Source organism: Ornithorhynchus anatinus, chromosome 10 (genome assembly GCF_004115215.2).
Source record: "Ornithorhynchus anatinus isolate Pmale09 chromosome 10, mOrnAna1.pri.v4, whole genome shotgun sequence".
NCBI lineage: Eukaryota > Metazoa > Chordata > Mammalia > Monotremata > Ornithorhynchidae > Ornithorhynchus > Ornithorhynchus anatinus.
The window spans coordinates 9,076,219-9,088,580 of record NC_041737.1 but is presented as its reverse complement, the minus strand read 5'-3'; the positions used below and the strand labels follow the sequence as shown (position 1 = coordinate 9,088,580).

General features: G+C 47.7%; 1 protein-coding gene across 5 annotated transcripts; it reads right to left on the bottom strand.

Moving 5' to 3' along the window:
• Nucleotides 1-1,350: 1,350 nt before the first annotated feature.
• Nucleotides 1,351-10,729, bottom strand: HNRNPDL (heterogeneous nuclear ribonucleoprotein D like). 5 transcript variants are annotated; one of them, XR_003762451.2, is made up of 9 exons: nt 10,606-10,726; nt 6,364-6,532; nt 6,096-6,257; nt 5,133-5,264; nt 4,905-5,019; nt 4,218-4,388; nt 3,800-3,888; nt 3,273-3,379; nt 1,351-2,597 (listed from the first exon to the last, which is right to left on the bottom strand). XR_003762451.2 is itself a non-coding variant. In XM_029073616.2 (8 exons), the coding sequence occupies exons 1-7, from the start codon at nt 10,689-10,691 to the stop codon at nt 3,818-3,820; spliced, it is 906 nt and encodes a 301-aa protein (XP_028929449.1). In that variant the 5' UTR covers nt 10,692-10,726; the 3' UTR covers nt 1,351-2,597; nt 3,800-3,817. The 5 variants fall into 5 exon arrangements, 4 of the variants coding, with proteins under 4 accessions (XP_028929449.1, XP_028929451.1, XP_039769185.1 ...); XM_029073616.2 differs by lacking the exon at nt 3,273-3,379; XM_029073617.2 differs by lacking the exon at nt 1,351-2,597 and having other exon boundaries at nt 3,216-3,379.
• Nucleotides 10,730-12,362: the final 1,633 nt, after the last annotated feature.

The following is a 12,362-nucleotide window of genomic DNA, read 5'->3' as shown; positions in this document are numbered from 1 at the left end:
TTTAGATGGGAGTGAGTTTGGATGGGGGACCTGGGATGGGGCAGGATTACAAAAATGGGGTGGGGAGGAGGGATGGGGGTGGTGCGGGGAGTAGGGAGGGGTTGGGTGGCAAAAGGCCTGGGTTAGGTGTGGTGGGAGAGGAGGACGGGGATGGGCTGACTGGAAAGGGGAATTTGAGGGTCACGGTGGGGCTGAAGTTTTAGCCTTGAACTTGAGCTAAAAGCAATAACTACTTAATCCCGCGATACCCTGTGAAGCTGATTCAAATCATCCTTGAGTCTTTGAGGGTGAAGAGGTCACCGTTTGGGAGAACCCTGAGGACATGGTTGAATTGCTCTTGGGTCCTTGAGGGTGAAGAGTCCAGTAAAGCAGGGGCTGAGTAGCTAGGAAGGTCTTCAAAATGTAAAAATTTATCAGTCTCTTCCTTGAAGTTTTTTCCCCCCCAAAGGTTCACTTGCAACCTCATCTTTGCCTGTTTTAAACATCTCACAGGCCTCTATCTCCTGGCTCTTTCTACACAATATTTCCCAGATCTGACCCATCTCCATCCATTTAGCCACCGCCACCTCCTCACTGGGCTACTGAATTAACTTCCTTCCTGGCCGCCCCTACCTTTATCGGCTTCATTTAGACATAATCCTTTAGACTCCAGGCTTCTCCTGAACAACCTCCCTTCCCCACAGGGACAGCTGAGAACAAGAGTAATTGTTTCTGCTTCCAGAGCCACATCATCCACAATTTTGGGCTGCCCCTTTTTTCCTTCCCCCTCGCTGTGCTCTAAAATCTGGGTGGAAAGCAGGTAGAGGGTTCAATTTCTCTTACAATCAGGCTGTTCCTTCAGCAGTAGCACTTATTTCTGCTACGACTATAGCCGTTTGAAAACTTCTACTTAGAGCTGTCTTTTTAGGCGCAACTTGGATGGCAAGCGTGGCTGTTAGAATCGATTCAATCTTATCTATTGAGCGCTTACTACGTGTGACGTAGTACTTCGTCAAGAGGCCTAGCATGGCTTTTACTTACATACCTAAGCAGATACCCCAATCCTTCCTCTCCCCCACTCTAGTTTATTCCACTTCATAAGGTTTTTTTGTTTACTTGTGGCTTCTGCCGGTCCTTGTGCTCACGGGGTCTTCTCCAACTGCCCTCTCACAGTCCTGCTGTAACCACTGTACTCCCCAGCCGTCATCCTTCCTCACCCCCGTCTCCACCTTCCCAGCACTCACTTAAGTCCCTTGACCATCTCGCTAGCCGTCGACTTGGACGACCGGAGGCCCCGAGTCCGCACGAGAAGCAGCATTTTTGTCCCCCCTCAGGGCTCTGTCCAAAAGCAGGCACTCAAAATACACTGTCTTAGGTTTATCATCCATTTATTCGGACAAATTTTACTCATTTTTTTTTTTAAAAAAAACGGAAGCTAGTGGGAGGGTAACAAACCACTTTTTATCACAGCTGTCTCACATTCATTTGAAAAAACGGTTGTCTACAAGCCAAGTTTAAGGTCTCCCTCTGCACACCAGAACACCACAGGTCTGGACCGGGCCAGCTCTGCCCTGAGGGGGGCCGCTACAATCTAGGCATGTCATATCGCTACTCAGCATAAATGCACTAGCTGCATTAAAACTGGAAAAATAACTTTTATTTAGAGTACAAAACAATACGTAGTACATGATAGGGTTTACTATGACTTTTCCTAAATTTTGACGGTTAAAAATCATAACTACTAAAGCTTTCCAAGTATAGGTCCCAACAGGCGAGGCAGTTTGTTCAAGTGGCGGAGACTGCATCTAATTCACAAAAGAAAATGTTTAACTGCCTATCTAGAGCTAAAACCTTTCAGGCAAGATCCATCAAGGGGTTTTGCTGAATTCCCCGTTGACGTGATCCAACCTAGACAAGAGGGCTTATCTCTGCAGACAAGGACTCAAAGCAAGCATCTTTCCGCCCCATAAAAAGCATGTATTGGGGGTTTTGTTCAGGGAGTTAATCAAGGTGTTTCTTTTGAAGAAAAAAGGAAAAAAAAAAAATTCCAGGATGCCTGTAGCTATGCAGTCGCTCAGGACCATATCGGGGGGGGGGGGACGGGGACGGGGACGGGGGGACCCCACCAAAAAAACCCTTTGACTACAGCAAGTCACGATAGTTTTAAACAGATTTCCAAAGCTGTAGCACAATAATTTCCCACCAAATAAAGTGAGCATACTGCTGCTTTAAAAAAAACCCAAAAAACAACCCAGTCATTAATCCCTAGAAGTCAACCATGCCCAGATTATTGCTATTTAAAAATGAGACATTTACAGAACCATTTTAGTACCTGGCACACACAGACACATACACACAAAAAAAATCACAGCAAGTAAGCATCTGAGAATCACCTAACATGAAATGATATAAGGTTTATATAAACACAATCCACAAGTCAAAACACAGATGGCAGAGGACAAAGTAAAAATAAGAACACTAATCAGCTGCTATTTACAATTGGACATCGTAATTCACTAAGAAAGTCTTTTACAAAAGAGCCACCTCAGCTCAACAGACGACCACCCTCTCTGTTCAAGGTCGACGTTCTGCGAGATAAGCCGCTGTAGCTTCTCCGCCTAAAACAAAACAAAAGACCCCATTAGACTGTGCAACTCCTGCAAGCCTTCAAAAGGTCCATTTTCATGAATTGCTTTTTAAGTCCTCAACTTATTCCTCTTCAATACTTAAAGATCATATGCATTAATCGGCAAAGCACTTTTATGAGAGTTCAGGCAAAATTCACCATGATCCATCTATCGAGAATTTGATCCTAGGAATCTGATATTCCCAGGCTAAAAGGTTCAATCTAGTGAGCTTCACTAGAGAGAGGCACCTCTAGTAAGCAGAACAAGAGTCTTCAATACAAAACACATTAAGGGAGCTGCCAAATTGGTTTGTGTGACAGGACTCAGGTTGGTGCATATGATCTTTAATTTTCTTTCTTTTTTTTTCCCAGACTTATAAATTCGTGTTTGTTTGCAGATTTCACTATTAGCTATAAAAAGAAAAAGCAAGCATTAAATCTTAAAGAATGCACTTAAAATGAGGCTCCACATTTGAAATAACACTAAACAGAAGACCAAAATGATTAAGCTGTAAAAAGGCATTTATGTACTTTAACTCCTGTAAAAAACCATTTAAGTTAAGACATTATCTTCAAAAGATTTTTTTTTTTTAAAAAAAAGAAGCCAAAGTCTGAAGTTTTCCACTTTAATCTTTACGCTGGTACATGAAGTTGGAAGAGACCATACCACAGGACAGCGTTTTCTGGTGTATGCCTTGCGCTCTGCCCGCAACGTGCGACCCCCAGAGAGAGAGACGTGGTCAGGGTGACACACGGCCTGCAATGAAGTTCCCGCTGGCGGGTACAAACAAGGTATAATGTCAGAGTTAGAAGACAACATTCTTGTTTCCTTAAGTTGTACCCATTTCAGTACTTTACCTGTTAATAGTTCTAAAAAAGTTTAATTATTCCTTTACACCACCACCTGGCACACAAAGCGAACAGAAAAACTCTTAAGTTTTTCTGAAGTACTAAAGAAGGCGAGATCAGATTTTAAAGTTAAAGATCTATAGACACTTTTAGGCAAAAAAACACAGGTTGGTTTTTTTTTAAAAAAATCGTTTAATAAGTTAACAAAGTTTAGTTAAAAAAAAAAAACAAAACAAAAACAAAAACCATCAGGCTATACAAAGTGTTTTACGTTTTTCATTTGTCTATTGATCTTTAAATTATATTAGACGTAGTTGAAGTGGTCTCTTGCGCTCATGTACCCACCTGTTTTTTCCAGGTCTTTTAGTATGGCTGGTAATTGTTTTGGTGATTACCACCACCTCTGGAAGCTTTTCCATACGTGCTCTGTTGACCTGATTGGAAAACAGGGAAGTTACTTCAGACAAGTCTAAAGCGGCGTTTTTCTACGTACAAGAAATCAGGACGGTGGCATTCTCACGGAAACCCAAATTTTAACTTTTTTTTTTTTAAAAAAAACATTTCATATATGCCATTAAACCGTGTTAGAACACAATTACTAGGAACCGAGAGCTCGGTGAAGTGCCTGACAATGGATTTCACAGTGCTACCAAGACTACGGGGCAAGAAACACACCTGACCATGCATTAAAAAAGTGGGGGGGCATGTTTTAACACTGAATTGTAATGCTATTGGTATATGAAATTAAGGTAAATATTCTTACCACTGTAGTCTGCATATCCCTGTCCATATCCATAGTTCCCATAGTTATACCCAGTATAATCATATCCGCCATAGCCACTATAGTTTTGGTCACCACCATAGGCACTATTGTAATTTCCATATCCTTGATCATAATAGTTATTAAATCCTTGGTTCCAGTTTTGGCCCTGACCTGAAACAATGCACAATGATTGTTAGGAAATAACTTCTGACCCCCTGGGTGAACAAACTAGAAAGCGTGGATTGAGCTTTCATGATTTAAAAAGTTAAAAACTTAAAAAAAAATTAAAAACTTAAAAAAAAAATTTATCTTCCTGTACTTAATTCTTGGTCAGGACAAGGGACCCGTGATGCTAGTCAAACTGTTTTCAGCTGCCATAAAAAGGGGGTAGAAAGTCGAATTGTGCCACTATGGTATTTCATGGAAAACCAGGACAACTGTCAGGATGGTGAGCTATTCTTCTCGGGATGGGATTTCCCCCAGCCCCACCTAGGGAACTTTCAAGAACCTCGGTGCAATAGAATCCTAACCTTCACAGGGAAGATTAGGGTATTTTACGGAGTACTTTAAATTCAAAATTCAGGACTAGAGAAAGCAACGAGGCCTGGTTCTACAGCTCTTTCGGGGTCCGCTCAGATCCAGGAATGGGTTGCTCAAAAAACATGCTCTTCCCGAGCTCAACCTTACCTCTGCCTCGCCCCCGGGTCCCGCCTCTTCCTCCAGCTGCAGCACCCCTCCCTCCTTTCTGCTGCTGCTGCTGCTGCCTGTACACTTCTTTGGGCTGAGCGACTTTGATTTCACACTGGAGGAGATGGGAGAAGAGATTTTACTATGCGGAAAAGTGAATTATTATGACCCCCGCCCCCCGGTTCGTTCATCTCCTTTCTCAAAGTCACACAGCTAACTAGGGCTTACCTTCCCAGAGCCAATCTGATGGTATCTGCTTTCTAATAACTTCTTTACTGGCTCTTCATCGGTGTATGTGATGAAACAGAAGCCCCTTCTCTCATTTGTCTTGGTGTCCATTGGCAATTCGATATTTTCAATCTGAGGATATAAGCCCAGCCGTGTTAAACATCGTCTGCAAAATCTACCAAGCAACCAAGATCTGCCCGTTCAGCACCGGCTCGGAGGAACTTCACCCAACGCTGCTTAACCGCAGACAGACTTTGCCTTTCATGAGCCTCAAAATTTAGCTAAGACCGCAGGGCTTCTTAAACCACAGAAGTAGCACAAATTCTTTGAAATGGTGATGCAACTCCCACTAGGATTCACTGGAATCATTTGATGACAACTCCGGAATGGAAAGTAGATTTGGCCACAGTGAATATTTGGTAGCTTCTGGGGTGACATTTGGGAATCATACTTTCAGACTGTGAGCCCGTTAGGCAGGAATTGTCTCTATCTCTTGCCAAATTGAACATTCCAAGCGCTTAGTACGTGCTCTGCACACAATAAGCGCTCAATAAATATGACTGAATGAATCAGTGTGGCTTGGAGGATAGAGGATGGGCCTGGGAGTCAGAGGGACCTGGGTTCTAATCCCACCTCGGCCACCCGCCTGTATGACGTTGAGCAAGTCACTTCACCGCTCTGCGCCTCAGCTACCTCATCTGAAAAATGGGGATAAGAGTGCAAGCTCCACGTGGGACAGGGACCGTGTCCAGCCTGATCAAACGGGCATTTACCCCAGCGCTCAGAACAGTGCTTGGCACATTAGCAAGCACTTAACAAGGAGCATTATTATTACGAATAATCACACTTTTAGTTTCTTCAAGATTCTTGTAAGGTAGAGTCCAGGAGGCTCGGGTGTGCGGGATGGGCTAACGCTCAGAGTCACGGGGCAGGACGCCACAGCGATTCAGAAGGCCATCCTACCTCTCCAAACGCTCCGAAGTATTCTTTAATTTGTTCCTCTGAAGTGTCCGGGCTGAGTCCCCCGACAAATACTTTCTTGGGAGGCTCCTTCCCTTTGAGGGCTTTGGCCCTTTTGGGATCTATAAGTTTGCCGTCCAGTTTGTGCTCCTTCAGTTCCAACACCTGCAACAACAGAAGGGCGGCTCTGAGAAGCTTCCCACGACCGCCGGGTCCCGGTCTCCTCCCCGGACCCCCCCGAAGCCCGAGGACCCCAGCCGGGCCCCGGTACCTTGTCCACACTGGCGGCGTCCTTGAAGAGCACAAACCCGAAGCCCCTTGACCTGCCGGTGACGGGGTCGGTTTTAATTGTGCAGTCCACGACCTCTCCGAAACGAGACAGGTATTCCGTCAGGTCTTTCTTGCTCGTATCCCAGCTCAGGCCTCCGATGAACATTTTCCTGCAAGCGGGGTGGGGCGGTCAGCGACCCGGCGTGGCCGGAGAAGGGGCCGGGCCGCCCCGTGGCCATCGACCGCCCGCTTCTCCTCCGACAGAAAAACCCGCTTCGCCGTCTTAGAGGCTCGGCGACCCCTTTCATCCGCTCTCGCTGCTCTCACACTCGGCTCCGCCATCGCCCCTTCCCCGGTGCCGTCGGGGGGGGGGCGTCCATGCCGTCTCCCAGTGTTTAGTCAACGCTGAGATTTAGGCCCATCTCCTCCAAGAAGCCTTCCCTAAGCCTTCCTCTTCTTCTCCCGTCTGCACCGCCCTGACTCGCTGCCTTCGTTCATCCTCCCTCGCAGACCCACAGCACATATGTACATATCTGTCATTTATCTGTATGTATTAATGTCTAGACCGGGAGCTCATTGTGGGCAGGGGTGGGGTCTATCAAGTAGGTTATACTATAGTATAGTGGAGAGAGCACAGGCCTGGGAGTCCAAAGGTCATGAATTCTAATCCCGGCTCTGCCATCTGTCTGCTGTTAGGCCCTGGGCAAATCACTTTATTTCTTTGTGCCTCAGTTCCCTCCTCTGTAAAATGGGGATTGAGACTGTGAGCCTCACGTGGGACAGGGACTGTGTCCAACCCGATTTACTTGTATCCACCTCAGCTCTTAGTACGGTGCCTGGCACATAGTAGGTGCTTAACAAAAAACACTATTACAGTGCTCTGCACAAAGTAAACACTCAATTTACTTATACATATTATTGTCTGAGGCCCCTCAAGATGGTGAGCTCGTTGCAGGCAGGGGATGTGTCTGTGTTACAGTGTACTAACAACAACAACATCCTCCCTAACATCCTAACATCCTGTTAGAGAAGCAGCGTGGCTCAGTGGAAAGAGCATGGGCTTTGGAGTCAGGGCTCATGAGTTCGAATCCCAGCTCTGCCACTTGTTGGCTGTGTGACTGTGGGCAAGTCACTTCACTTCTCTGTGCCTCAGTTCCCTCATCTGTAAAATGGGGATTAGGACTGTGAACCCCACGTGGGACAACCTAATTCCCCTATGTCTACCCCAGCGCTTAGAACAGTGCTCGGCACATAGTAAGCGCTTAACAAATACCAACATTATTATTATTATTAACAACAGTGGTATTTCTTAAGCGCCTACTATGTGCCAAGCACTGTTCTAAGCGCTGAGGTAGACACAAGGGTATCAGGGTGTCCCACGTGGGGCTCACAGTCTTCATCCCCATTTTACCGATGAAGTCAAGGAGGCACAGAGGAATGAAGTGCCTTGCCCAAAGTCACACAGCTGACAAGTGGCAGAGCCAGGATTAGAACCCCCGACCTCTGACCAAGCGGTTGGTACAGTGTTTGGCACTGGGTAGGCATTCAATAACAACTCAGAGGTTGTGGGTTCTAACCCCTGCTCTGCCACTTATCAGCTGTGTGATCTTGGGCCAGTCACTTCACTGTGCCTCAGTGACCTCATCTGGAAAAAGGGGATGAAGCCCGGGAGCCTCATGTGGGACAAACTGATGACCTTGTATTTACCCCAGCACTTAAAACAATGCTTGACGCATAGTAAGCACTCAATAAATACCATTATCATCATAACCCAGAGGTCGTGGGTTCCAATCCCAGCTCCGCCACTTATCACTTATCTAACTTAGGAGGCAGCGGGTCGGTTTTAGAAAAGCAGCGTGGCTTAGTGGAAAGAGCCCGGGCTTGGGAGTCAGAGGTCATGGGTTCTAATCCCGGCACGACCGCTTGTCAGCTGTGTCACCTTGGGCCAGTCACTTCACTTCTCCGTGCCTCAATTCCCTTATCTGTAAAATAGGGGTGAAGCCTATGAACCCGTGGGACAAACTGATAACCTTGAATTTACCCCAGTGCTTGGCACCTAGTAAGCACTTAAATACCAACGTTATCATCATCAGCTGGGTGACTTTGGGCCAGTCACTTCACTTCATTGGAAGCAGCGTGGTACAGTGGAAAGAGCGCGGGCTTGGGAGTCAGAGTTCATGGGTTCGAATCCCAGCTCCGCCACTTGCCAGCTGTGTGACTTTGGGCAAGTCACAACTTCTCTGTGCCTCAGTTACCTCATCTGTAAAAGGGGGATGAAGACTGTGAGCCTCACGTGGGACAACCTGATTACCTTGTATCCCCCAGCACTTAGAACAGTGCTTTGCACATAGTAAGCGCTTAACAAATACCACCATTTTATTTCTGTCGCCTCAGTGACCTCTGGAAAATGGGGATGAAGCCTGTGAACCCCACTGGGGGGGGGCCCCCCCCCAACCTGATGACTCTCTCTTCCCCCCCTTTCCCTCTGCTCCTCCACCTCTCCCTTCCCCTCCCCTCAGCACTGTGCTCATCCACTTAATTGCATATATTTTCATTACCCTATTTATTTTGTTAATGAGATGTACATCACCTTGATTCTATTATTTTCTTAATGAGATGTACATCACCTTCATTCTATTTATTTGCCACTGTTTTAATGAGGTGATCATCCCCTTGATTCTATTTATTGCTATTGTTTTTGTCTGTCTCCCCGGATTAGACCGTAAGCCCGTCACTGGGCAGGGACTATCTGTTGCCGATTTGTCCATTCCAAGCGCTTAGTACAGTGCTCTGCACAGAGTAAGCGCTCAATAAATACTATTGAATGAATGACTGACCTAGTGTCGACCCCAGTGTTTAGAACAGTGCTTGGCACACAGTAAGCGCTCAACCAACCCCACCATCATCATCACCCAGAGGTCATGGCTTCTAATCCTGGCTCCGCCACTTATCATCTGGGTGACTTTGGGCCAGTCACTTCCCTTCTCTGTTGCCTCAGTTCCCTCACCTGGAAAATGGGGATTAAGACTGGGTGGCCCCCCCGGGGTTGGAGGGGCGACAACCTGATGACCTTTTGTCAACCCCAGTGTTTAGAACAGTGCTTGGCACCTAGTAGGCATTCAACCAACACCACCTCCAGCATCACCCAGAGGTCGTGGGTTCTAATCCTGGCTCCGCCACTTATCAGCTGGGTGACTTCGGGCCAGTCACTTCTCTGTGGCCTCAGTGACCTTGTCTGTAAAATGGGGATGAAGGCTGGGAGCCCCATATGGGACCACCTGATGACCTTGTGTCAACCCCAGCGCTTAGAACAGTGCTCAGCACATAGTAAGTGCTTAACAAATACCAACATCATTATTATTATAGCTGGGTGACTTTGGGCTAGTCCCTTCACTTCTGGGTGGCCTCACTGACCTCGTCTGTAAAATGGGGATGAAGCCTATGGAACAAACTGATAACCTTGTATTTACCCCAGTGCTTGGCACATAGTAAGCGCTTAATACCAACATTATCGTCAGCTGGGTGACTCTGGGCTAATCCCTTCACTTCTGGGTGGCCTCAGTGACCTCGTCTGTAAAATGGGGATGAAGCCTATGGGACAAACTGATAACCTTGTATTTACCCCAGTGCTTGGCACAGAGTAAGCGCTTAATACCAACATTATCATCAGCTGGGTGACTCTGGGCTAGTCCCTTCACTTCTAGGTGGCCTCAGTGACCTCGTCTGTAAAATGGGGATGAAGCCTATGGGACAAACTGATAACCTTATATTTACCCCAGTGCTTGGCACACAGTAAGCGCTTAATACCAACATTATCGTCAGCTGGGTGACTCTGGGCTAATCCCTTCACTTCTGGGTAGCCTCAGTGACCTCGTCTGTAAAATGGGGATGAAGCCTGGGAGCCCCAAGGGGGGGGGGGGGCACCTGAGGACCTCGTGTCAACCCCAGCGCTTAGAACAGTGCTGGGCACCTAGCAGCGGTTGCAGAGAAGCCATGGTTATCATTAAGAGTGAGGAGGATCGGAGGGCTGAGCGATTGATCGTCGAGGATCAATCCTTCCCGCCCTCCCGCTTCTGCGCCTGCGCAGACGGGAGGGGGCGCCGGCCCCGCCCCCCTGCGCGCGCGCGCCCGCCGACGAGCGTGCGCGCTCCCCCCCGGAGCGCGGGCACGAGGGAGAGCGCGCGCCGGGCGGGGGGGTGAAGGGAGATGACGGACGGGAAGGGGGGGGGGGGAGGTGCGGTACCCATCGTCCTGCTGGTTCTTGCTGGCGTTGATCTTGGAGCCCTCGGCGAACTCCTCCATGTTGCTGTAGTCGTTCACGTCCTCCATGGCGGACGGGGCGGGGGGGGAAAGGGGAGGGGGCGGGGGAAAGGGGGCGTCCGGGCGGCAACGGCGACGCGGCCGATGGTACCGGCTTTAAAATGGCGGCGGAAGAGGGCCGCCGCTCGCCTGCGCTCTTCCTTTATAGCCGCCCCGCCCGCCAATCCGCGCCACCCGTCACGGAGCGCCTGCGTGATGACGTACGGCGTGCGTGCGCGCGAGCGCCTCCCTCCTTCGTCGACGTCGTCGTCCCCCCCCGCCCCAGGCAGAGCTGAGGGAAGGCCGGGCGGGCGCTGCCCCCCAAATGTGGGGATTTGATAAGCGCTTAATCATAATAATAATGTCGGGATTTGTTAAGCGCTTCATCATAATAATAATGTTGGTATTCGTTCAGCCCTTAATAATAATGTTGGTATTCGTTGAGCGCTTAATAATAATAATAACGTTGGTATTTGTTGAGCGCTTAATAATAATAATAACGTTGGTATTTGTTCAGCGCTTAATAATAATGTTGGTATTTGTTGAGCGCTTAATAATAATAATAACGTTGGTATTTGTTGAGCGCTTAATAATAATAATAACGTTGGTATTTGTTCATTGCTTAATAATAATGTTGGTATTTGTTGAGCGCTTAATAATAATAATGTTGGTATTTGTTCAGCGCTTAATAATGATAATGTTGGTATTTGTTAACGCTTAACAATAATACTAATAATAATAATGTTGGTATTTGTTAAGCGCTTAATAATAATAATAATAATAATAATGTTGGTATCTGTTAAGCACTTACTATGTGCAGAGCACTGTTCTAAGCGCCGGGGGAGATACAGGGTCATCAGGTTGGCCCACGTGAGGCTCCCAGTCTTCATCCCCATTTTCCAGATGAGAGAACTGAGGCCCAGAGAAGTGAAGTGACTTGCCCACAGTCACCCAGCTGACAAGGGGCAGAGCCGGGATTCGAACCCAGACCTCTGACTCCCAAGTCCAGGCTCTTTCCACCGAGCCACGCTGCTATAATAATAGTAATTATTATCTTTTATTCCCCATTTGACACATGAAGCCACTGAGACCCAGAGAATAATAATAATGTTGGTATTTGTTAAGCCCTAACTAGGTTCCAAGCACTGTTCTAAGCGCTGGGGGAGATACAGGGTGATCAGGTGGTCCCAGTTGGGGCTCATCATACTTTTGATCCCCATTTTCCAGATGAGGTCACTTGAGGCCCAGAGAAGTGAAGTGATGTGCAAAAAGTCACACAGCCGACAATAATAATAATAATAATAATGTCGGTATTTGTTAAGCGCTTACTATGTGCCGAGCACTGTTCTAAGCGCTGGGGGAGATACAGGGGAATCAGGTTGTCCCACGTGGGGCTCCCCGTCTTCATCCCCATTTTACAGGTGAGGTCACTGAGGCACCGAGAAGTGAAGTGACTTGCCCAAGGTCACCCAGCAGACAAGTGGCAGAGCTGGGATTCGAACTCATGACCTCTGCCTCCCAAGCCCGGGCTCTTTCCACTGAGCCACGCTGCTTCTCCACAAGTGGGGGAGTGGGGATTAGAACCCAGAACCTCCTGACTCCCAAGCCCGGGCTCCTTCCACTGAGCCACGGCCGCTTCTCCATCTGAAGACCGACAACGGTGACCCTGGAAGACTCATTCATTCCCTCCTATTTATTGAG